A 27,434-nucleotide genomic window follows, 5' to 3' on the forward strand; every position below is an offset into this window, starting at 1 on the left:
AATCAGAGGCAGCTGTCAATCGTTGTCTCTGATTGAGAAACATACTTAGGTAGCCTCATTCCCACCTGTGCTTGGTGGGTAGTTGTTTTCTGTTTTGTGTGTTGGCACCTTGCAGAACTGTTTGTTTGTCGTTCTGTTGTTTTGTTCAAGTGTTTCATATTTATTAAAAGTAATATGGACACTTACCACGCTGCACCTTGGTCCTCTTCTTCTTCTCCCGACGACGTTCGTTACACCTCCATGCTTCACGGTTGGGATGGTGTTCTTGGGGTTGTACTCATCCTTCTTCTTCCTCCAAACACGGCGAGTGGAGTTTAGACCAAAAAGCTCTATTTTTGTCTCATCAGACCACTTGACCTTCTCCCATTCCTCCTCTGGATCATCCAGATGGTCATTGGCAAACTTCAGACGGGCCTGGACATGCGCTGGCTTGAGCAGGGGGACCTTGCGTGCGCTGCAGGATTTTAATCCATGACGGCGTAGTGTGTTACTAATGGTTTTCTTTGAGACTGTGGTCCCAGCTCTCTTCAGGTCATTGACCAGGTCCTGCCGTGTAGTTCTGGGCTGATCCCTCACCTTCCTCATGATCATTGATGCCCCACGAGGTGAGATCTTGCATGGAGCCCTAGACCGAGGGTGATTGACCGTCATCTTGAACTTCTTCCATTTTCTAATAATTGCGCCAACAGTTGTTGCCTTCTCACCAAGCTGCTTGCCTATTGTCCTGTAGCCCATCCCAGCCTTGTGCAGGTCTACAATTTTATCCCTGATGTCCTTACACAGCTCTCTGGTCTTGGCCATTGTGGAGAGGTTGGAGTCTGTTTGATTGAGTGTGTGGACAGGTGTCTTATATACAGGTAACAAGTTCAAACAGGTGCAGTTAATACAGGTAATGAGTGGAGAACAGGAGGGCTTCTTAAAGAAAAACTAACAGGTCTGTGAGAGTCGGAATTCTTACTGGTTGGTAGGTGATCAAATACTTATGTCATGCAATAAAATGCAAATTAATTACTTAAAAATCATAATGTGATTTTCTGGATTTTAGTTTTAGATTCCGTCTCTCACAGTTGAAGTGTACCTATGATAAAAAATTACAGACCTCTACATGCTTTGTAAGTAGGAAAACCTGCAAAATCGGCAGTGTATCAAATACTTGTTCTCCCCACTGTATGTGAATTGTGAATAATGAAAACACGAGGAAAACAAATATATATATATATATATATATATTTCAAAGGACTCTCAGTAGACCATTTAAAAGCCCTTTATTCATAGGCTACCTGGTTAATGGCCAGCATTAAAAGACACACCTATGCGATGCTGCTAAACCAGCCTTGATTAAGGGGAGGGTAGGCATTCTTGTTTTTTAATCATATTAAACAAAATGAGAGGAAACCAACAGTTTCCTCTCTTCCATGGGCACTGTGTGTCATGTCTGGATAGGCCTCTGTTCCGCTCTCACCATCCATGCCATTATCAACTGAGTTACCGTTAAGACCTGCATTTTGTGGGTCTTAACTTCCCATTATCGCTGCATGAAATTCTCACTTTTGCACGTGTTTTTAAGGACATACTTCAAATATTGCCACCCCTCCCACATCAGCGCAAGTGAGCCGATGTTAGACAAGTAAACTGCTGAACCTGGCATTAGGACTGGAAAACGCCAGTGTGACAGTTTTTACATGACTAAATTGAAAATGAACGTGCATCAGCCGCAAACAAAGAGCTCTCTCTCTTTGGTGCCTGATCAGTTGAAAATAGGTTAGAGACATTACACATATTCTCACCTTAATTGGTCGTTCCAGCTCAGGTTTCTTGTAGCGCAGCCACATCATGCCGATTATCGCCATGGCAATACAGAGCCAGTTGAAGAAACTGAAGAAGTTGATGACAGAGAAGATGTCGTTGGAGAAGGCGTACAGCAGCGTCATGAGGCACTGTGAGGGAAGTATGAGAGAGAGATTTGTGAACGTAGCACACAGCAGTGACTATTGTCGACAGGCATGAAAAATTGCTAATAATGACCATAATACTGAGCTTCAATCCTCAGGCTCAATGTTTGACTACAAGTTCCAATATTATGTTTTACTTAGCATATTGAATGATGAGAGCCCTCGATGGTGGTGCAGTTTTGAGAAGCACCTGGTCAGAGAGAGGTTACGTACTGTGAAGATGAGTGACGGCAGAGGGGTCAGCAGGTCGGGGTGGATCATGGACAGCAGACTGGGGAGGTGGCCTTCTCTTGAGCCCACAAAGAACAACCTGACAAAGAGAACAGGGGTTATAGTATTTATACATACACACAAACCAAATGAGCATACTTGTATATAGCATTGGAGTTTGTGTGTGAATTAATTAGTGTAAGTCAGAGGAGTTTGGTGGGAGGAGCTATAGGAGGACGGGCTCATCGTAATGTCTGGAATGGAGTCAAACATGGCTTTATACTTTTTATACCGTTCCATTAATTCCATTCCAGACATTACACTGAGCCCATCCTCCTATAGCTCCTCCCACCAGCCTCCACTGGTGTAAGTGTGTGTGTGTTTGTGAGTTACCTGGATGATGTAAAGAGAGAGCCATTAACAGAGCCGAAACAGGACAGTCCCACAAACACAGGGATGATCCAAGCCATGGGGCCCAGGTGGTAGTTTCCAAAGTCCTGAAGGACAGAAACACAAACAATATCAGCAAACAAAGTCTGTCTACCAGTCACTGGGCTGTGTGTACTGAGACATACAGTGATGTACGTAACCTGATATTGAGTGTGTACCAGTGGAGACAGACGGTTCTGTACTGTATGTACAGGCTAATCTCGACACCATAAATCCGTCACGAGAGACTAATACAGGCCGGTTCAGTATGGGGGAGAACTCACCACAGCCACAGCCTCAGAGCTGAGCATCTCTTCTGGACTCAGAGTGGTGAAGTAGGCCAGGTTAGTCAGTACGTACACCACAGTGACGATGGGCAGGGAGATGATGATAGCACGAGGCAGGTTCCTGTGGGTGTGGGGGGGGCAGTGGGTTATAGAGTTTAACACGCCACCTCTGACAATACTTCCTTTGTTTACCTACGTCGGAAGAAAATCTGAAGTAATTCTAACTTTGAAACGGGCTGACACAGGAATCGTGTTAACATAAAACATGCATGTACCAGTAATTCTTTTCAAAATGAATAGGTAGTCATTCTTGACCTATAGTATGTTACAAGGAACATGGGCTGCGGTCCAAACACTTAAAAGACACACCCTATCCCCTCAGCCCTCAAATTAAGTTGTCACTGTCTGTCTGATGATGTATCATGACGTCTGACGAGTATACACTTGCAGGGCAAGGGAGGAAGGAATTATTTTTAAGTGGACCACACAATCATCCCGCAATGATTGTGTTTTCAGCCACTGGTAGCTTGTGGGTGCTTTATATGCGCTACAGTCAATTATGAGTGCATGTTGTCACAGCCCCTCCTCTGCATTGCAGGGGCGGTTCCTCCTGCAGGCAGAGGAGGGTCGTTAGTGATTGGAGCCACCTGTGCTCAGGGTATTTAAGCTGCTTCACTAACCACTTTTGTCTCTCTCTCTGCTCCTCCAGGTATGATCCTGTTTTGTTTGTTCCTTTGTAGTTTTACGTAGTTTCCACTCAGTCATATTCACACAGATTCACGCATCCCTGCACTTTACATACACCCTACATTATGATACTTTCACACCTCATTCCTTTTTCTTTGTTTAAAGTTAATAGTTTTTGGTTTATAATAATCTTTTTGATTGGCCTATACCTGTTCGTGTCCCCTCATTTTTGCCACAGGCTATGAGTCGGCCTGTGACAAGTGGGGGCTCATCCGTAAGTTAATTGTACTTTAGTCTTTAGTATTTTAGTTTACTTTAACATTTTGTCATAGTTGGTTAAGGTTTTGTCTAGTTTGTCTTACTATTGATACGTTTGTTTTTTTGTAATTTGGCTTATTTGATTATTGTTTTGTAGTTAACTTGGGTTAGTTCAGATTGCCAAAAAGAATTGTTTGAGGGGATGTTTTGGTTGGGCCAATATTGTTGAAGAGTGTTGAGAGCCATGTGTTCTTTTGGTTCAGTTAGCTTGGTAACTAAATTTGGTTAGCAATTCACTCTGGGTTTTTCTGGGTTTTGTTCAGGTGGGAGTCCTCTCCTGTTCAGTTTTATCAGCGAGTGTCAATAGGAGGCTCGTGGTGTTTTGTTTTAGGTGAACGTGGGTAGAGCACCCCTTTTCCCCTACATTGGCTTGGGAGCACCTCTGTGGTTATGGGGGGGGATGCCAGTTTCAGATATCTTTTCCACTCCACTGGTTTTGTGTGCATAAAACCCCACCACATGTGACTGCATGAAGACCAGGGCCAGTTAGTTGTTTTTGGAGGATAGTGGGGTGTGGCTCCTGTCCTTGAACCCAGACTGACAGCAGGTGAGTTGTGTTTTTTTTGAAACATTTGTAATAGTCTTCCATTCTGAGTAGTTTTGTTCAAGCTCCAGAGGCAGCCTTAGAGTTGTGTACTAAGGAGCAGTTAATTGAATTTGCTGAACATTATCAGATTGAGACTGTTGAAAAGAAAATTAAAGAGACTGTTAACTAGATTCAAGCTGGATGTTTTTGGGGGTCAGTCTGCTAGTAGTGAGGGTGCAAGTTTTCAGTCTAGCCCTTCAACTTTTGAGCAGCAGAGGGAGCTGTTGCAAATGCAGTTAGAGAATTCGATTGAGAAATGCTAATAGACCAGAAGGTCTACCAGTTTGATGTTTCACAGAATCTTTGTTTTCTGCCTAAATTTGATAGTCAGATCCAGACACATACTTTGCTTTATTTGAGCGTATTGCGGAAGCTAGAGCTTGGTCAGATTTGGACATGACTATGTTGTTGCAATGTGTACTTACAGGTAAAGCACGTGAGGCTTTTGCAGCACTGAGTGTAGCTGACAGTAAAGTTTTTGCTAAAGTTAAATCAGCAGTTCTGAAGGTCTACGAGCTTGTGCCAGAGGCATATCGTCAACGTTTTCGTTACAGAATAAAGTTAGATTCACAAACCTATTCTGAGTTTGTTTGTGATTTGACTTCTGCATTTAATCGTTGGTGTACAGCTTCTGAAGTTAGTACTTTTGAGGTTCTGTCTAATTTGATTGTTAGAACAGCTAAAAAATTATTTGTCTGACCAGGTTGCTACATGCATGAATGAACGTAAAGTTAAGTCTCCAAGTGATGCAGCAATCCTTGCAGATGAGTACAGGCTAACACATAAAAGCCATTTTGAGTCAAACGGTGACATGTACCATAAAAATAACTTTACGCCTCCCGGGTGGCGCAGTTGTCTAGGGCACTGCATCGCAGCGCTAGCTGTGCTACCAGAGATTCTGGGTTCGCGCCCAGGCTCTGTCGCAGCCGGCCGCGACCGGGAGGTCCGTGGGGCGACGCCCAATTGGCCTAGCGTCGTCCGGGTTAGGGAGGGTTTGGCCGGTAGGGATATCCTTGTCCCATCGCGCACCAGCGACTCCTGTGGCGGGCTGGGCGCAGTGCGCGCTAACCAAGGTTGCCAGGTGCACAGTGTTTCCTCCGACACATTGGTGCGGCTGGCTTCCGGGTTGGATGCGCGCTGTGTTAAGAAGCAGTTGGGTTGTGTTTCGGAGGACGCATGGCTTTCGACCTTCGTCTCTCCCGAGCCCGTACGGGAGTTGTAGCGATGAGACAAGATAGTAATTGCTAACAATTGGATACCATGAAATTGGGGAGAAAAAGGAGGTAAAATGTAAAAAAATTAAAAATAACTTTACTTCTAGGAATAGTAGGTCACCTTTTTTGGAGCTTCTTTCCAAAGGCCTCAACAGAAGTTTGGGTCTGGAGGACTTAAAGCACCGGTGTATGCTAATACCTGTCGCTACTGTTTAGTTGAAGGACATTGGAAGAAAGATTTTCCTCTGCTTAAATCAAGTCAGGTCAAGTTAAACCTGCTGTGATGGCAGCTCCTGTTACAGCCTCTGACCACCAGGGTGAGCTTTTTCAGCCACTAGTTGAGTTTGATTCTCAGTCTTCCCACTGATTTTCCAGCCTTTATTTCAGATGGTGTAGTGTCCCTGGTAGATGGCAACCAAAATGTTTCAATCAAGATCTTAAGAGACACTGTAGCTTTAGATTATTTTACTCTGGAATCTGTTTGCCGTTCTCTAAAGAGTCTGATACTGGCAGTTGTGTAATGGTACGTGGTATGGGTTTAGTTCCATTCTCTTGTCCTTTACATGAAGTTACCCTAAAATGTGGTCTGGTAGAGGGTGATGTAGATGTTGGGCTTAGTTGCCAGTAGAGGGAGTCCACATGATTTTGGGGATTGACTTGGCAGGTAGTAAGGCGTGGGCAGATGGCAAACTAAACATCTATAAGAAGCAACCTTGTGTCCCCTGTAAGGGAATCTCCGGATCAAAACTGTCTCCTGAGGTATTTCCAGTTTGTGCGGTTACCCGCGCGACCTCTCGTAAGGAGATTGAGCGTAAGCCAGAAAGTCTTGAGTTGCCAGTCAAACTCCAGACAGAACAGTTGACTAGTTCTAGAGATTCATTGATGGCTGAGCAAAAGGCCGATACTACCTTGGCTGATCTGTTTGATAAAGTTGTTCCTGATTCAGTGGTGAGGAATAGTGTTATTTTCTTCTTGATGGGCTGTTGGTCAGGAAATGGGTTCCACACTATGATCAGGGTCTAGGAGAACCAGTCTTTCAAATAGTTGTACCTACTACTTTGCGAAATAGTGTTGCAAACTTCACATGGTGATGTGGCAGGTCATATGGGTGTTCGTAAAACTTATGATCGCATACTCCGTAATTTTTTCTGGCCACATTTAAAGCGGGATGTAGCTCAGTTTAATTAAACTTGTCATACATGTCAGCGCACAAGTAAGCCAAACCAGGTTGTAAAGCCAGCACCTTTGTATCCAATACCAGCCGTAGGGCAACCTTTTGAGTATCTTATTATCGATTGTGTTGGGCCTTTACCAAGGTCCAAGTCAGGTCATAGCTACTTAATGGTTATGTGTCAAGCAACTAGATATCAGGCAGGTTTTCCTTGCGTACCATAACTTAAAAATCAGTAGTTAAAGCGTTAACTCAAATTATTTCAACATTTGGGATTCCAAAAATAATCTTGTCAGATCAGGGGTCTAACTTTACCTCCCATTTATTTGCTCAGGTTCTCAAACAGCTTAAAGTTAAACACAACAAGTCTACTGCGTTCCGTGCCCAGAGCCAGGGAGCTTTGGAACGTTTTCATCAAACTTTAAAATCCTTGCTTCGTGCATACTGTACAGAACTGTCTGCAGATTGGGAGGAGGGGTTACCTTGGCTGTTACTAGCTGCTCGTGAAGTATTGCAGGAAAGCAGGGTTTAGCCCAAATGACTTGGTGTTTGGTCATAAGTTGTGTGGGCCTTTAGCAGTGTTGCAGGATGGTTGTTTGCCTGAGGAACCACCTCGGAACCTTATTGACTATGTAAATGGTTTTAGGTTGAAGTTGTATAGGGCTGGTGAACTGGCGTAAGAAACAAATGTTCTCAACAGAAAATTAAATTGAAATATGACGGACAGGCTGAGCTGCGTGAGTTTAGTCCCGGTGATCGTGTACTTGCTCTTCTGCCTCTTGTAAGTTCACCTTTTCAGGCAAAATACTGTGGTCCTTCACTGTTGCGTAAAGTGTCAGATTTGAACTCTTATTGAAACCCCTAGTCATAGGAAGTCCTCAATTATGCCATGTGAACCTGTTACAATGTTAGCAAAGTTGCAAAAGCAAAGTTGAAGGCACTCCAGCGGTGAGGTCAATGTTGACTGCTGCTCCAGTCACTGCATCTTGTGGCTTTCATTTGGTGGAGGGGGGAGAAGAGGAGGTAGTTAGGGTTTCGGATGAAAAACTCCCAGACTTTGCAAAACTTTGGTTTTGGTAGATCATTTAGACTCTGAGAAACGTGATGAATTGGTAACTCTTAGAAACTACCCTGTTTTGTTTTCTGACACTCTATCGCAAACCCACTTAATTAAGCATGATATAGACATCGGAGATGCTAAGCCTATCAAACAGATTTTATCGTGTATCTGAGAAGAGACTGCAATTGGAAACAGAGGTGCAGTATATGTTGGACAATGGTATTGCGGAGCCATGTTCAAATTGGGCTTCACCCTGTCTTTCGGTCAAAGTCTGATTACACTTTCAGACCTTGCACTGATTATAGAAAAGTTAACAATGTTACTAAAGCAGACCTTTACCCTCTTCCTAGGATGGAGGACTGTATTGATCAAGTTGGGTCAGCAAAGTATGTTAGCAAATTTGATCTTTTAAAGGGATATTGGCAAGTACCCCTTACCAAAAGAGCTTGTGAGATTGCTGCCTTTATAACTCCATCTGGTTTGTTCTCTTATACAGTGATGCCTTTCGGCTTGCGGAATGCTCCAGCCACCTTCCAGAGGCTGATGAATCGGGTTGTCTTAGGTCTGGAAGGGTGTGCCGTGTATTTGGACGACGTGGTCGTCTACTCAGACTCCTGGGAGGAGCATGTTTGGAGAGTGCAAGCCCTGTTCGAAAGACTGGTGTGGGCCAGGTTGACTATCAATTTGGCTAAATGTGAGTTTGCCAAAGCTACAGTCACATACCTAGGCAAGGTTGTCTGTCAGGGTTTTGTCTGTCCCGTGGAAGCCAAGGTCCAGGCTGTGAAGCAGTTACCACAGCCCTCCACAAAGAAAGAACTTATGCGCTTCCTGGGAATGGCGGGGTACTACCGTGATTTCTGTAAACTTTTTGGTAGTAGTATCCCCACTGACCAATCTGAAGGCCAAGGCTGAAATTCTGGTCCACCCAGTGTCAAGAGGCATTTGATGCAGTTAAGGCTCTTTTGTTTTGCACCTGTGTTGGTAGCACCACATTTTGGTAAACATTTCAAATTGCATGTAGACGCCAGTCAAATCGGTGCTGGGGCTGTGCTTCTCCAGGAGAATGATGACAATGTTGAGTGTCCAGTCAGTTTGTTCTCCCGGAAATGTAATGAGTATCAGCAAAACTATTCTGTAATTGAAAAGGAGGCTTTAGGTCTCATTTGGGCTTTACAGCACTTCGAAGTCTGTTGGTTCGACCCTTAACTGTGTTCACTGACCACAACCCAATTTTTCTGAGGTCCCTGCAAAATCCCAACCAGCGCCTGATGCGTTGGGCTTTGTTCTTGCAACCATTCATCCTTGATATTAGACACATTAGTGGTAAGGATAATATCATTGCTGATGCTCTGTCCCGTGCTCCTTTAACCTAGTTTGTATCTTCTCTGCTGACCCCAATGGGCTGTCTGCGCCTCTTTCCTCTTAAATTGCTCCCCGGGTACCAGGGCTGCCGAGTTTGAGGGGCGGACAGTCAGCTGGGGGACACGGGACTACTGCTAGGAGCCGGGACTGTATCCTTTTTTCTTATCTTTTTGGTGAACTTTGGATTGTTTTGAATATGTTGGGCTGAAATTTGGGTTGAGGGTGGGACCCTCATTTTAAGGAGGGGGGTGTCACAGCCCCTCTGCATTGCAGGGGCGGTTCCTCCTGCAGGCAGAGGAGGGGCGTTAGTGATTGGAGCCACCTGGGCTCAGGGTATTTAACCTTTTACGGGGGCAGCCCGACACCGGTACACTTATGACAACATCCAGCTCAAGTGCAGGGCGCGAAATTCAAAAGCTAGTTTTTAAAAATATTTAACTTTCACACATTAACAAGTCCAAGACACCAGATGAAAGAAACTTCTTGTGAATCAAACCAACATGTCTGATTTTAAATGTTTTACAGGGAAGACAAAATATGTAAATCTATTAGCTAAGCAAGTTAGCAAATGACACCACTTTTCTAACTCCATCAGTTTCTTACTCCATCAGGTGCTATCACAAATTCGACCAAATAAAGATATAAATAGCCACTAACCAAGAAACAAATTCATCAGATGACAGTCTGATAACATATTTATTGTATAGCATATTTTTTTTCGAAAAATGTGCATATTTCAGGTATAAATCATATTTTACATTTCAGCTACAATCAGAAAGTGCACGGAAATCAGCCATAATATTTACAGACACCAACGTCAAATAGCTAATTACTCATCATAAAACATTTCCGAAAAATATATAGTTTGCAGCAATTGAAAGATAGGCAACTTGTGATTCCCAACAATATTTCCGATTTATTAAATGTTTTACAGCGAAAACAAAATGTATCGCTATATTAGCGTAGCCACAAAAGAGGGAAACACTTGGGCGCCCACGGCACGTTCACATGCACGACAGATATATGAAATAACATCATAAAATGAGTCTTACTTTGGCTGATCTTTCATCAGAATGTTGAAAAGGGGGTCCTCTGTCCAGATGAGTCGTTGTTTCGATTCAGAATGAGAAATATCCCTATTCATTTACCATTTCCAGTATCCGAGTGTCCCAAATCTCTCAGACCTAAACACAGTCAGGCGACGGAACACGGTCAAACTCCCGAAAAAATGTCAATAATCTGATTAAACTATATTGAAAAAACATACATTACGATGATATGTTCACATGTATCAAAAAAAATTCGAGCCGGAGATGTTAGCCGTTCGTTATGAAGGCAAAACAGAAGTCAATCCCACTTCCTTCAGAGTACCGGAAGTGGACGCTCAGGTCAAAGAAATAGGTTTTTTTCCACCACAGACAAGATGAGAACAAAAATTTCTTCTCTGACATCCTCTTTACACCAATAGGAAGGCGTATAGAGTGTCAGCAGACTCATAAGTGTCAAGACCATGTATAGGCATCAAGTTGAAATGAGCATCGATTTCTGACATTTCACTTCCTGGTCAGGAAAAGTGCTGCAGAAGGGCTTCTGTTTCACTCAGAGAAATAATTCCAACTGTTTTAGAAACTAGAAAGTGTTTTCTATCCAAATAGAATAATAATATTCATATTGTACGAGCAAGATTTGAGTAGGAGGCCGTTTGAAATGGGCATGATTTCACTGGCTACTCAACACTTTGCCTTGCAGCCATAAGAAGTTAAGCTGCTTCACTAACCACTTTTGTCTCTCTGCTCCTCCAGGTATGATCCTGTTTGTTCCTTTGTAGTTTTACGTAGTTTTCACTCAGTCATATTCACACAGATTCACGCATCCCTGCACTTTACATACACCCTACATTATGATACTTTCACACCTCATTCCTTTTTCTTTGTTTAAAGTTAACTTCTTATGGCTGAAGGGGCAGTATTGAGTAGCTTGGATGAGAGGTGCCCAGAGTAAACGGCCTGCTCCTATGTCATAGTTGCTAATATATGCATATTATTAGTATTGGATAGAAAACACTCTGAAGTTTCTAAAAAAAAATTGAATTATGTCTGTGTAACAGAACTCATATGGCAGGCAAAAACCTGAGAAGTTCCACTTTCTGTTTGGATTTTTTCTGGGGATGGCAGATTTTCAACCAAGCTCTCATTGAAATTACAGCGAGATATGGATGAGTTTTCACTTCCTACGGCTTCCACTAGATGTCAACAGTCAATAGAACTTTGTCTGACTCTAATGTGAAGGGGGGCCGAAGGAGACAGGAATGAGTAATCACTGCCATAAGGTGACCACGCATTGAACTGGCGCGTTCACGTGAGGGAGCTCCGTTCCATCGGTCAACTGAAGTCAATGTAATTCTCCGGTTGGAACGATATTCAAGATGTATGTTAACAACATTCTAAAGATTGATACAGTACATTGTTTGACATGTTTCTACTGACTGTTACGGAACTTTTGGACATTTCGTCAAGTTATAGTGGACGCGCTTTGTTACTTTGGTTAGCGCGTTTGGTAAACAATTCCAAAGTAGCTAATTGGACATACATAATGGACATTATCGAACAAATTAAGCATTTATTGTGGACCTGGGATTCCTAGGACTGCATTCTGACGAAGTTCATCAAAGGTAAGGAAACATTTATCATGTATTTTCTGGTTTCTGTTGAGTCCAACATGGCGGCTAATTTGGCTATTGTTCTGAGCTCCGTCTCAGATTATTGCATGGTTTATTTTTCTGAAGGTTTTTTGAAATCTGACACAGCGGTTGCATTAAGGAGAGGTATATCTATAATTCCATGTGTATAACTTGTATTATCATCTACATTTATGATGAGTATTTCTGTTGAAACGATGTGGCTATGCAAAATCACTTGATGTTTTTGGAACTAGTGAATGTAACGCGCCAATGTAAACTTCGATTTTTTGTTATAATTATGAAATGTATCAAACAAAACATGCATGTATTGTGTAACATGAAGTCCTATGAGTCATCTGATGAAGATAATCAAAGGTTAGTGATTCATTTTATCTCTATTTCTGGGTTTTGTGAATGCTATCTTTCGCTGGAAAAATGGCTGTGCTTATTGTGGTTGTGGTGACCTAACAATCGTTTATAGTGCTTTCGCTGAAAAGCATATTTGAAATTGAACACTTTGGTGGGATTAACAAGATTACCCTTAAAATGATATAAAACACATGAATGTCTGAGGAATTTTAATTATGAGATAATGTTTGAATTTGGCGCCCTGCACTGTCACTGGCTGTTGTCATATCATCCCGGTAACGGGATTGCAGCCATAAGAAGTTAAAAGTTTTTGGTTTATAATAAAGAACCTTTTTGATTGGCCTATACCTGTTCGTGTCCCCTCATTTTTTGCCACAGGCTATGAGCCGGCCTGTGACAATGTCTACTTATATTAAATATAATTATTAATATACGCCTACTGTATGATAGCTAGCAAATTAATTAGCTAACTAACATTAGCCTGCCTAGCTGGAACTTCTGAAAAAGGAAAAAAATGTATTTCTACAATTTCCAAAACACATTTACTTTTTACGTAGTAGCTAAATGTCTAACTTATTTGCATTTGTTTTTGTTGACTTCTCCATTAAGTTTTTTGCATACTTTTCTTAGCGTATGTACAATTGTCGTGGTTTGAATAATGGAGTTTCAGGCCCGGCGTGAACATAATTGTACACTCGCAAAGCCGACTAAAAACGAGGGCTGAGGGTCTTACGTTAAACTTCCCTTGCTTGGCTAATCATTTGGACCACCCTCCAAAATGGCGACGGATTCCCCCAAGGGCATAAGGCGAGGGTAAGTGGACGAGGGTGTATCTTTTGTATTTGGACCGCAGCCATGGAACAGTTTGGACACTCACTTGTAAGGTTCAATCATTTCTTCTGTAACAAAGTTCAAGTAATTCCTGCAAGATAAAGAAGACATGGTTTAGATACACAATCAGAACAGAACACTGTAAATCTATTGTAACGTAGACACGCTGTGATTTCATTGAGGGTGAGAGGATATTAAATCATTGCTTTCATATACCATACCAGATGAACAAAACATAACAGTGGTAAAAAGACCAGGCGGGAGTAAAGAGTGAGACTGTAACCAAGTTTCCATCCACAGTTTTTATGCAAGTAAAGCTGTGATGGAAACAGGAAGTTTTGGTACAATTTGGTAAATGCCAGCAGATAATTTGTTCATTTGACATAGTGGGATCTTTGTCTGTAAAATGAATTATGCGAGAAATGGCGGTGGAAATGCCTTTATGCGCAAATATTGATGTAAACGCTACCATATCGAAGTCAACTTGAAACCACACGATGACATGGTGTGTGTTCCTCCCACTACGACTTGGGAAACCATGCAGATTATACAAGTAATGACCTTTACAGGGTGGTGAAAGTGCAAGATATGAGCTTGATGCTCCTTTCCAATAACATATCAAGGGTCTTATTCTGATGACATGATGATCAATGCTTGACTGCCATTTTGATAAATAAAAATATTCTCGCTCTTATCCATCAGGCTACAGGGGCGGCAGGTAGCCTAGTGGTTAGAGCATTGGGCCAGTACCCGAAAGGTTGCTAGATCGAATCCACGAGCTGACGAAGTAAAAATCTGTCGTTCTGCACCTGAACAAGGCAGTTAACCTGCTGTTCCTATGCCGTCATTGTAAATAATAATTTGTTCTTAACTTACTTGCCTAGTTAAATTAAAATAAGTTCATGTAGACTGGAGCTGTGTGCCAAGACCAAGGCGCATTTGCTATTAACTATCGGTAGAGTTGAAAATACAAATGGAAACACATTGAACATTAGATTCAAGTTCGGTGGAAACACACCACTTGTGGAAAAATTTGCATATTTCCTTTATGCAGATTTTAGAATATTTGCATGCAAATGTTGCCAATTGGATGGAAGCTGAGCTAGTGAGGAGAAAGCGGGACGGGGAAAGAGGGAGTGAACACCAGGCATGGGGATTAGTCTGAACAGACTTTTCAATTCACTTAGGAGGACTGACTTAAGAACTCTAAGAGGGTGTTTACAATGGGATTAGAATGGACAATGCTGGCCTAGTGTTCAATAGTCCTGGATGTCAGTCAAGTTCTAGTTCTCTGTACTTACCAGCCCCCATATGCAAACAGACCACTGTATAGGGCCAGACCAATGTTCCCAAAGTCATAATTTGAATTCTTGAAAGAATTTTCTGGTAGGAGGTTCACTGTGTCACCTGGAAGGAGAAAAAGGGAGTTGGAAAGTTAAGACCAAAGTTGACAATCATTGAACACAAAGTGGACAGAATCAGTATCCCTATAAATTGTCAGAGCAGGGTCCTGGAATGATAAAACACTAGATAACAAATGCATCATGACCAACTTGAAACCGTTCAAATAGTGCAGGGCTAGATATATGTACGCAGACAAAATATCACTAATATAATTTAGAGCTTGTTCAAAAGGCTGTGAGCATGCGTGGTTTAAAATTTAATCTAGAGGTTGGCCGATTTTTAATTTGGTCAGATTTCAAATTGGTCAGATTTCAAGTTTTCATAACAATCGTAATCTGCATTTTTGGATGCCGATTATGGCCGATTCCACGAGGAGACTGCGTGGCAGGCTGACCACCTGTTACCTTGGCTCCTTGCTGCACTCGTGTAAGTTGCTAGCTAGCATTAAACTTATCTTATAAAAAAACAATCAATCTTAACATAATCACTAGTTAAACTACACATGGTTGATATTACTAGTTTAACTAGCTTGTCCGGCGTTGCATTTAATCAATGCGGTGCCTGTTAATTTATCATCGAATCACAGCCTACTTCGCCAAACGGGTGATTTAACAAATGCGCATACGTGAAAGAAGAACAATCATTGCACCAATGTACCTAACCATAAACATCAATGACTTTCTTAAAATCAATACACAAATATATATATATTTTTAAACCTGCATATTTAGTTAAAATAAATTAATGTTAGCAGGCAATATTAACTAGGGAAATTGCGTTCAGTGCAAGGAGAGTCAGGTTATGTGCAGCAGTTTGTATATGCAGCGGGCTCATTGCGAACTGTGTGAAGACCATTTCTTCCTAAAAAAAAGACCGTTTATTAATTTGCCAGAATTTTAAATAATTATGACATAACATTGAAGGTTGTGTCATAAATAGTCCTTTAGACTTAGGGTTGCCACCCGTTCGATAAAATACGTAACTTTTCTGTATTTCACTGAAAGAATAAACGTTTTTTTTCAAAATGATCGTTTCTGGATTTAACCATATTAAAGACCAAAGGCTCGTATTTCTGTGTGTTATTATAATTAAGGCTATGATTTGATAGAGCAGTCTGACTGAGCGGTGGTAGGCAGCAGCAGGCTCGTAAGCTTTCATTCAAACAGCACTTTCCTGCGTTTGCCAGCAGCTCTTCGCAATGCTTGAAGCACATGACTTCAAGCCTATCAACTCCCGAGATTAGGCTGGCAATACTATAGTGCCTATAAGAACATCCAATAGTCAAAGGTGTATGAAATACAAATGGTATAGAGAGAAATAGTCCTATAATAACTACAACATCTTAACTGGGAATATTGAAGACTCATGTTAAAAGGAACCACCAGCTTTCATATGTTCTCATGTTGTGAGCAAGGAACTTAGATGTTGGCTTTTTTACATGGCACATACTGCACTTTTACTGTCTTCTCCAACACTGTTTTTGCATTATTTAAACCAAATTGAACATGTTTCATTATTTATGAGACTAAATTGATTTTACGTATTAAGTTAAAATAAAAGTGTTCATTCAGTATTGTTGTAATTCTCATTATTGCATATATATATATATAGAAAAATCGTCTGATTAATCGGTATCTGCTTTTTTTTTGTCCTCCAATAATCGGTATCTGTCGACCTCTACTTTAATCCCCTACCGTCAACAGTAATGGGGATTTCACTGATTCCACAACTCAGGGGGCTACCTGTTAAAAAAAGGTAAACGTGAAGCGTATGCCTGAGGGAACACACCAGGGATGGACATTCCAACAGTACCAGCTGGCCCAAAGAGCCAGACATTCTGTGAACAAACAATTCTCAGAGTGTTGTTTCAGACAGGGGCCCATGCTTAACCAGGACAAACACTGGGCCGTGAGAACCCCCATGTCCCTCTTCGTGTAGGACCATGACCTACCACCTTTATTGTCCCCCAACTCTAAGCCTAAAGCCTGCATGACGTCCCAACATGGTAAGGGTCTTCCCAAAGTTCTGCAACGTCAGCTAGTCCATTGAAACTCTATGACACAAATATATATTGGTTGCGCGCCCTCCACTTCTTACCAGCGTGAGTCAAGGTGCAAAGAATGTAATCATAATTGAAAAGGAAAATGCTCAACGCTCGCTCACCATTAAGAATTCATTGTTTTATTTAAGCAAGGTTAAAATAAACTTTTCGGCCTTCAATGGCCTTCAGCAGAATAATCAGAACAAGGGAATGGACAAGTTCATAAAGGGCGTGGGGAAGACAATTAGGAAGAAAACGCTATTCAGCTGGTGGTGCAAATGAAAGTGTGGTAGACTATACAGGTTGGTCCTCAGGGTGAGGGGTACTGTGGTCAATGTCTACACCTGTTTTGTGGACGTGTACATCCAGGAAGTTCAGACCTCCCTCGTCATGTTCCATAGTGAAATGCAGGTGTCCCGAGTTGCAGGTTAGAAAGTTTGGTACAATCCTTATGCCCATGGCGTTCCTCTCTCCATGGCAGGAAGTAGGCATCGTCAAGGATGGCACCAAAATTCACAATTGAGTTCGTTGTCTGTAGCTTATGCCTGCCTGCCCATACCATACCCCCACCATGGGGCACTCTGTTCACATCGTTGACATCAGCAAACCGCTTGCCACACGATGCTATACACGCCGTCTGCCTGGTACAGTTGAAACCGGGATTCATACGTGAAAAGCACGGTTCTCCAGGGTGCCAGCGGCCATCGAAGATGAGCATTTTCCCACTGAAGTCGTTTATGATGCAGAACTGCAGTCAGGTCAGGTCCCTGGTTTCTGACAGTTTGTGAAGAAATTCTTTGGTTGTGCAAACCCACAGTCTCGGACGATCCTAAAGGTGAAGAAGCTGGGTGTGGTCCTGGGCTGGTGTGGTTACGCATGGTCTGCGGTTGTGAATCCGGTTGGACGTACTGCCAAATGGTTTTTCACTATTTGCCCCCATCTTTATCACTAGAGAAGGTACATCTACAAACCCCACTCAGATAAGGCTAACATTGGAATCCTTTTCTTTGTTTTCTTTGTCAAGAGATACTGGCTTGGCCCACAGCACTAGGTTCTCCTAATTTGGAGCCAGCTGTATTATTTGGTCAAGATAAAAGTGGCCTAATAGTTTAAAACTTCTTAATACAATATCAGTGGATAGTTAACAGCAACTTTTTATTGGTCACGTTTATTGGAAACGTCACTTCACTGTCAACTGCGTTTATTTTCAGCAAACTTAACATGTGTAAATATTTGTATGAACATAACAAGATTCAACAACTGAGACATAAACTGAACAAGTTCCACAGACATGTGAATAACAGAAATGGAATAATGTGTCCCTGAACAAAGGGAGGGTCAAAATCAAAAGTAACAGTCAGTATCTGGTGTGGCCACCAGCTGCATTAAGTACTGCAGTGCATCTCCTCCTCATGGACTGCACCAGATTTGCCAGTTCTTGGTGTGAGATGTTACCCCACTCTTCCACCAAGGCACCTGCAAGTTCCCAGACATTTCTGGGGGGAATGGCCCTAGCCCTCACACTCCGATTCAATAGGTCCCAGACGTGCTCAATGGGATTGAGGTCTGGGCTCTTCGCTGGCCATGGCAGAACACTGACATTCCTGTCTTGCAGGAAATTATGCACAGAACGAACAGTATGGCTGGTGGCATTGTCATGCTGGAGGGTCATGTCAGAATGAGCCTGCAGGAAGGGTACCACGTGAGGGAGGAGGATGTCTTCCCTGTAACGCACAGCATTGAGATTGCCTGCAATGACAACAAGCTTAGTCCGATGATGCTGTGACACACCGCCTCGGTGTAACGTTCATTCCTTCGACGATAAACGCGAATCCGACAATCACCCCTGGTGAGACAAAACCGCGACTCGTCAGTGAAGTGCACTTTTTGCCAGTCCTGTCTGGTCCAGCGACAGTGGATTTGTGCCCATAGGCGACGTTGTTGCCAGTGATGTCTGGTGAGGACCTGCCTTACAACAGGCCTACAAGCCCTCAGTCCAGCCTCTCTCAGCCTATTGCTGAGTCTGAGCACTGATGGAGGGATTGTGCGTTCCTGGTGTAACTTGGGCAGTTGTTGTTGCCATCCTGTACCTGTCCCGCAGGTGTGATGTTCGGATGTACCAATCATGTGCAGGTGTTGCTACACGTGGTCTGCCACTGCGAGAACGATCAGCTGTCCATCCTGTCTCCCTGTAGCGCTGTCTTAGGCGTCTCACAGTACGGATGTTGCAATTTATTGCCCTTGCCACATCTGCAGTCCTCATGCCTCCTTGCAGCATACCTAAGGCACGTTCACGCAGATGAGCAGGGACCCTGGGCATCTTTCTTTTAGTGTTTTTCAGAGTCAGAAGGAAGGCCTCTTTCGTTTTCATAACTGACCTTAATTGCCTACCGTCTGTAAGCTGTTAGTGTCTTAACGACCGTTCCACAGGTGCATGTTCATTAACTGTTTATGGTTCAATGGGAAACATTGTTTAAACCCTTTACAATGAAGATCTGTGAAGTTATTTGGATTTTTACAAATTATCTTTGAAAGTCAGGGTCCTGAAAAAGGGAAGTTTCTTTTTTTACTGAGTTTATTTAGCAGATGTTATTGCGGGTGTAGGAACACAAGCATTTCGCTAACTACAAAAGTGCAGTAGTATCCAACAATTCACAACAGTACACACAAATCTAAAAGTAAAATAATGGAATTAAGAAATATATAAATATTAGGACGAGCAATGTCGGAGTGGCTTGACAGGTAGATATGATTGGCAGTTACGTGATTAGCTACAGGGAGACTGTGGGAATTTGATTTTGATTTGATACCTAGTCAGTTTTACAACTGAATGCATTCAACTGAAATGTGTCTTCTGCATTTAACCCAACCGCTCTGAATCAGAGAGGTGCGGGGGGCTGCCTTAATCAACATCCACGTCATCGGCACCTGGTGAACAGTGGGTTAACTGCCTTGCTCAGGGGCAGAACAACAGATTTTTACCTTGTCAACTCGGGGATTCGATCCAGCAATCTTTTGGTTACTGGCCCATCGCTCCTACCCGCCAGGAAGTGGGCGTATGTGTGTTGTATTTGGGGAGGGGTTAAAGTTGGTCACAGCAGCACAATGAGCAGCTGGGTCAGGTTGTAAAAAAACCATTAAGAGATCCCGTTACAATACTGACTACCGTTCCTTCAACTGAGCCAGCAGAAAGAAATGTGATGGCAAAACTATTGCAGTGCTGCCTATTTCATAAGCAGCCAAGGGGAGATGCACTGAGACAGAGATGTACACATGAAAAACACACATTAAAGACACGCAGACAAGGAATGTCCCTACAGAGCCTCCTGACTGGCTCCAAAAGACAAACAAAAACACTTGATTGAAAAGGAACTGGACTATTGCAGTAGCCTAATCAGATTAGTTTTTAACAATCCTGTTGCCATTAACCTGCTTGAGCCTATTGCCAAATGAAGGAATGACCCAGAATCTTATACTTAATCCGTTTACCCTAGGTGACTGCCCAGTATAGACAACAGGTGGTTTAAAATGCACTGAAGTGAGCATGTCTCTGTCAGGAAAAGAGAAAAAGGACAAGAGGAGTGTTCATTTGACCTCTGTCGTTAGATGTATCTCTCCAACCCAGTGGTGTCCCACCCAGATAAGACAAGACCAGACCAGAGCAGTCCAGCTCTGGAAGAGCCTCCTCCATACCACAGCCATGAGCTGGCAGCAGGAGGACCGTGATAATTCGATACATGCTATTTCACAACACTGAGTTTGTCACAGGGCAATAAAACTATCACACGCACACATCCCGACAGACAAAGAAATACAGATATAGACACACTTAAGTAATTTAGCAGATGCTCTGACACATAGGGACTTACAACAAGTTCATTCAAGTAAAGACAACCACTACCATGATCATTGCAAGTAAAACCATCAAAAATGTCCTCTATTAGAAAGATCAGTCAGTGTAAGAATGAACAAGAAACAATTAAGTGTTTAAAGTTGCTGTTTTTTGTGAAACTTTTTGTGAAAAGCAGACTGTAACCAATGATCATTGGGGCCTACAAGAGATTAATTTACAAATGCATTGTGAGAAAACGCCCATCTGACATAAGCCCCTCACCAACTTCCACTCCCACCCAGCACTAACATATTGACCCTGCAGACACAGACACCCATAGCTCTTCTTTATTTAAATATATTTTTCCCCCTTAGAGCCTGCCATTCATCTGTCTGTGACCACTGGCAGAGTCAGACAGGACCATGCAGATGGAGGGGAGGAGAGTGGGGCTGCTGTTGAAGACAGAAGATAGAGAGCCGGGGAACCATATTTAACTCTGAATGATTGATAGTATTAAATCTACCTAGCCGTATTATAGTGTCTGACAAAAATAGCTAAAAGTCCACCACCAATGTTACGGTTGATTCAATCTAGTCTGGTACTTTAAGCAAGAGCTCCCCCACTGGACAAGGATGTCAGTTCAACATCTAGTTTTGATTTACATTCAACTAATGTGAATTCAATGCGAAATCAACAAAACATTTCACCATGCCATTGGATTTAGGTTCAAAGTTGTGTGAAAAAGAACACAAAATGACCTTACATTGACTTTTTACAAATCCAATGAGTTTTCATCGTTGATTTAACGTCATCACATTGATTTCTTGGGTTGAAATGACATGAAAACAACGTTGATTAAACCATTTTTTCCCCCAGTGCTCTGGCCTGCAAAGAAATTCTCTCTCATACACTTCACCCTTAACTTCATGTGCCAGCTCAACTTCAAATGCATCCAAATATACAACCAGGAGAAGGGAAAGAGATGTGATAACAAGGAGGCCAACAGGAAAGAACAGGACCAGCCATGGTTACACAGCAGGCCATGACTACACATATTCACCCAACAGAGGGTATCTGGCTTCTAAGGCCACAGGGTTACCTGGGAAAGGTTAGCAGTCTCAGAAACGGTTCCCTGAGCAGCATTGCAAATGTATGCATCTTAAACATTGCAGTCTTGGTACACTGAAGGGGGGGGGGGGCATGCCTCTGGTAAGTAGGGTGGCACCTCTCTGGAAGCTGTTTAGTTAAGCTTGAATCACTCATTTGCTCCCATGCACTAACCACACACTTCTGTAAAGGAATTCTCATTTGCTAACTTGCTACAGTAAAACATCAGGCTACAAAATCTCAGGCATCTCCAGGACAAAGGTTTTAAAAAGTGCAATTCCTTGCACTTCAACAGTACCTATTATTCTAACATAATTACTTTTACATAACATTAAATCAGTCTGACTGGAAGACTTGTTTGTTTTCCTTCAAGGTGGCCCATAAGCCCAGTCTGGGCACTGAATCAGTCCACACTGATCTCTCAATCAGTACTGACTGGCCCTCAGCTCTCCTTCCTCCCGCAGGACAATGGAGTAGTGTTTTACTGTTGGAACATGATAACGTTGTTTTTTATGCCTCTCATTTGGGCTGAACATCTTAATTGAACCAAAACACTAGTGGATTGAATGGTGATGTCTGTTTGACTTATATCGCTAAAAGTTAATGATCATAATCTTATGAAAATAACTTTCCTTAGGACCCCAGTTGGGACCCTTGAGTTGGGAACAGGATGGGTATAATATTGATTATTTGTTTGCCATTTCTTTTATCCATTCTGTTCTTACTTAGTGCAACATGAGGTGTTTTTCCTGGTTCTGTGATAGCAGCAGTTTCCTGTGCTCTCAAAGACTGACTCATGTTTAAGCTGCTGAGATATGAAGCTGCCTTTGTGCGTCTAGAAATTATAGGGCGTATTTGATACTGCTCATAAAAAAATGTTACAGCTACCATTTTGTATAATGTTACAAAATGGTAGCTGTACTTGCTATGATTATTTTTGCATGCATGTCAATTGTATTTAATTTTTTTTTTTTTTTTTGTGCACATGATTCTTCAAGATATAGTGTTTTATAAGGTCATATGAAACTGAAATAAAATCAATCATGATAATGCTTGATCCTGCTAGTCAACAGGAAGAAGACTTCTATTTGCCAGCTCCCAGTTTTTTAAAAGTTACCTATCAGATAGGATTAAATGCATAACAATAGAATGAATAGAACGGATGAATCATTGACTTGAATGGGGACTCATGTTCTTTACATTCTATTTCTATACATTTAATCCTATCCGATAGCCGAATTCCGGATAGATAACTTTAGAAAAACTGGGCCCTAGGCTAAGCCAGTTACTTCACTCTCTTGGGGACACCCTCCATCTATGGGGAAACACCTTATTGGCAATGAAGGCCACGCCAACTTCCTGCACTGGATCACCTGACACATCGTTATTGGGCCTGACTTATAATATATAACAATATATGCCATTTCGCAGACACTTTTATCCGAAGCAGGAATCGGACTACCCTTGCGTTACAAGCGCCATGCTCTACCAACTGAGCTACAAATGACCACTTCCTTTCCCGTCGCATGGCACTTTATGGCTTGTCTGTTTAGTTTTCACTGTGTACCTCCTCCTGTAAAGTGCATTATGATGAGTGTGTTAGTGATTTTGTGTGGCTGTATCTTACCTTTGCCAATCTTCACAAAACCAATAATGATGATGAGGCCCAAGGCAAAGAGCTTGGCAGCTGCAAAGGCATCCTGGACCCGCGTGGCTGCCTTCACACTGTAGCAGTTTATAGCAGTCAACAGCACTGGGGAAAGACAGAGAAAGAGACAGTGTGTGAGAGTTATGCCTTTTTATTACTGTCTACATGAATGAGCTAAAAAAAATCTTTACAAATTCTCCGACCTTTTCTAAGCTCAGTAAGCCCAATAAATCCTGCTGAAGGTACTAAATGTTCGCGTAGCATCCCCTCAGCACGCACAGCGGGACCCTGAGGCTCGGGTTGGGAAACCCCAGCACCCAGCCCACATTATATATGTGATCGGGCGGCAGGTAGCCTAGCATTTAAGAGTGTTGGGCCAGTAAACCGAAAGGTCGCTGGTTCGAACCCCCAGAGCCGACTAGATGAAAAATATGTTGAGGTGCCCTTGAGCAAGGCACTTCATCCTAATTGCTCCTGTAAGTCACTCTGTACAAGAGCGTCTGCTAAATAACTAAAATGTAAATGATCAGTGCGCTGGACCGCTGTGAGGTGTGTCATGTGGCACAGAGGGTGGAATAGTTCAGAGACCCAGTAAACAGATTCTTGTTGGAATAAAATCAAGGCCCTCCCCCTGTCCCTCTGACTCCCCATTAAAAAAGATTAACTAACGAACACTTCAAAAAACCATAAATAAAATCAGCCTGGGCAACAATGGGGAACCAAACAGAACAAAGAGGGCCTGTGTGGGAGTACAGTATAGATTGGGAGGAATGGCACACACACAGACATGAAAACACACACTCACACAGAGTGAGAATGAGAGAGCAGACCTTCTGCCACTGGGATCAGAGTAAAGGGACTACCAAGGCAAAAAGGCTTCAGTCTCAGCCTCCCAAACAAATGACATGGACTGAACCTGAGGTTTCAACCCACAACCCGCTAAAGAAGCCAGACAGAGCCAGCCAGGGGGCCACTGTGTTAAACCTCACTACTGTGGAACTATACATTAAACTAAAGCACGGCGACCTAATAACTACTAAACACCAAATCAATCACTGGAACAATAACACAGACGGTCAGACAAACATCATAGCCTAGCACAACTCAATGGATTAGCAAAACTGCATGGAACAGTATTGTGGATAATAGAAGCTTAGCTATCCTGACTGACCATGTCAACTCTAGAGTCTAGACCAACAACATCTTGGCTTCAACCCTATCTCTAATCTATATATGTGCCCTGGCTTGGCTGCCACTCTATCTCAGTCTGTATCATGTGGTCACTGTTGGGGATTACACACTCAGAAAAGGGATTAGAGACTAGAGCAGGCACTATACCATATGACGTTCACACACACATTCCTGCACCTTAATCAGGCATTCATACCAGTGGAGGCTACTGAGGGGAGAACGGCTCATAATAATGGCTGGAATGGAGTCAATGGAATGGTATCAACCACATGGTTTTCATGTGTTCGATACCATTCACTCCATTCCATCCATTCTACTCAATTCCAGCCTTCATTATGAGCCGTCCTCCCCTCAGCAGCCTCCACTGATTCATACCCCCAACAGAGAAATGTATGCTACAAGAGAGATGGGTACAAAATGGGCAAAAGTCTGTAACAGAGAGATGGAATTGGAGCACAGAAAGAAAAGTCTGCTTGAGATAACTAGCAATCTCCACAATGTGAGAATGTTTTTGATTTGTTGGCTAATTAATGCAGAGCTCAAACTAATCCACCCATAATCCCAACTGACTAACTACTATCCAACACTGCACAACAGTAGTGCTGAGCGATAAGTGCTTTTTAAGGTCTGTTCGGTTTTGGTTCGATTATAAAAAAAGGTTATCCATTTCGGTTTCTATTATATGGGTTGAATGCTGTAACACAGAATGCAACAATAAAACAAAGTCCCATGATGGTAGTGACTGCTCACCGCTGCTTATCACTTATTAACCATCATTATTCACATTACTTTACTTTAATCAAATATTTCAGTTGTTGTGTGTATTACATTTGTTTTATTTGATGACTTTCTTATTTCATTCCAAGTCATCTCATCCCTATAGAGCTGCTGCATATGCACTTTGACAAAAATCACTATTTTGTAGTACTCCAAAGTAAATAAGGCATGCTTTTATGACTGCTGAATGACAACTATTAATCACTTAGATGATGTTTTTTCAGGTAGAGATACTGTACCTCGCGAAGCAACAGCTGCTCTCTATATCCCCTCACGATCGTGCATTATTCTGCCTCTTCCGTAGCAGGCATAAAATAAACACAGACTACAAATGCGTTTTATGCGCTAAACTATGTAGAATATTGGCCTGTTGGAAACTACAACATCATACAGTTCAGGCTGGATCATCTACGTGTTGAACTTCACAGTGCCACCTGACTCACAAAAACATTTATAGAACAACTCTTACTGAATGTGTAGGCCTATAAGCTGTCCAAATTGGTTCGTTGGAGAATACAAGATTGTTTATTTGTATACCAGAGCATATGATATCAACAAAGTGATAAAGTATAGTGTCAAAACTTAATACATCCCTTCATCATACTGATATTGAACATAGTGAGTCACATCACACGCCTTTCTTTTATTTTATAATTACTGTCGTTTATACCCCGCGCAATAAGGGTCCATGAGAATAATGTGCGCAAGATGTGTAACTGAATTAATGTTATTTGCATATTATGGGGAAACAATCATTTATTGTAGATGATGTTTTATATTTGTATTGTATTTACATTATTTTCCTTATTTTAATTTTAATTATCTGGAGAGAAATAAAATGTCCATGTGAGTGTGATCAGACCATATGGCGCCTGGGTAAAGCTGCCAAAACGCCGACCTCTACCAACCAAAGATGATGAAATAACGCGCTATTTTTTCAACAGTTCCATTCAACTACAGTAGACCTAGCCTACAGAGTTTCCGTTTGGGTGAGTGGCGTGCGCACTGCCAATAGAACAGTGTCGCAGTGAGTAGGCCTAGGCTACCTGTTTTCAAGATTTTGGCACCATATATCAACATAGTCCAGGAAATTACAAAATTAAGTTTCATTAAAAATACTTTTATAAAACAGTGTCTGTTGGAAGATACATTTGCATACTACGAAATCCTGACGTGGCGCCATGCGTAAAGGAAGATGCAACGTGTGTATCAACCACCTGATATAGTAGCACTGAGTTTGCGAATAGTAACTTACAGATGCAAAGACAGGCGATCAGCTTCGCTCCATTCTCGGGTACAGGGCAGTCAGGGAAGATTGGCTTGAGAAGGTAGGTAGCGAAGACGTACGCGACAATGTACTGCGATGACGGGCGGATGATGAGCAACTCGATCCACAGTTTCAGGAAAGCCGGCAGGGAACCATACACTTCAAGGATGTAAGCATAGTCTCCACCTGATTTGGAAATAGTGGTGCCCAGCTCAGCATAACACAGTGCACCTATGGTTGAAAACACGCCACACACTGCCCAAACGACAAGGGACAGTCCGACGGACCCGGCTTCCTTCACCACTCCAGTCGGGGTCACAAAGATACCCGAGCCGATGATGGTACCCACTATGATAGCTACGCCATTCACCAGGGTAATGGTTCTTTCTAGGACAACCTTCTCTTCCCCGGGTACCTTATCCGGGCTTCCCATCCGGCTTGAGTTTCCATTCTCTCCTCCGACTGGAGAGAGCATCTTCTCCGTAACCTCCTTGTCTTCCACATCCCGTTCGGCTGACGAATTCGAATATCTTTTCTTTAAACTTGACATTGCTCGCTCCTGTGGGGACACGGCTTTTTGCTTGGTGTCTGTGTCTCTCCTTGTTTTTTTTTTCTTCTCCGATGTAATGTTTATGATCCTGTCTGTCGCTCCTGAAGCGCAAAGACACGATGCTGACACAGAAACACGTGCTCTGTGCTGTGTCAACGGAACTCTGTGTATAAAGGATTTTAGTATAAAGCTTCATGGTCTGTCTAGGACAGCCTCTTCCTTTTCTCCTTTCATGACAGCGTCACAAATCCACCCCACATACTGCACAATGCGAGACCAAAGTTTTTGCGCCCTCTAGTGATGCTTTGGCCTCAAAGGATGTCTCAGACAGGGCCAAACTGCCAGACTAGCTGAACTGGTTTTATTGGTACCCTCAAGGCATTAGTGAATTGTAATACTAGAAAGGGCATTGTGGCGAAGAAACAGTACGTGCCTCTTTCTCCACAAATGCGCTCACTATC

General features: G+C 42.5%; 1 protein-coding gene across 1 annotated transcript in view; it reads right to left on the reverse strand.

The window, feature by feature from the left end:
* LOC120053195 (large neutral amino acids transporter small subunit 1-like) overlaps positions 1-27,124 on the reverse strand; it is a 33,699-nt gene extending 6,575 nt beyond the window's left edge. The window contains exons 1-8 of the mRNA XM_039000354.1: positions 26,412-27,124; positions 23,168-23,293; positions 14,458-14,563; positions 13,203-13,247; positions 2,876-2,999; positions 2,556-2,659; positions 2,166-2,262; positions 1,788-1,937 (exon numbers count right to left, since the gene is read on the reverse strand). Of these exons, the coding sequence (XP_038856282.1) occupies positions 1,788-1,937; positions 2,166-2,262; positions 2,556-2,659; positions 2,876-2,999; positions 13,203-13,247; positions 14,458-14,563; positions 23,168-23,293; positions 26,412-26,973 (1,314 nt within the window). The 5' untranslated portion in view covers positions 26,974-27,124. The remainder of the gene's footprint in view (positions 1-1,787; positions 1,938-2,165; positions 2,263-2,555; positions 2,660-2,875; positions 3,000-13,202; positions 13,248-14,457; positions 14,564-23,167; positions 23,294-26,411) is intronic.
* Positions 27,125-27,434: the final 310 nt, after the last annotated feature.

The sequence above is a fragment of the Salvelinus namaycush genome, chromosome 9 (genome assembly GCF_016432855.1).
Source record: "Salvelinus namaycush isolate Seneca chromosome 9, SaNama_1.0, whole genome shotgun sequence".
Taxonomy (NCBI): Eukaryota; Metazoa; Chordata; class Actinopteri; order Salmoniformes; family Salmonidae; genus Salvelinus; species Salvelinus namaycush.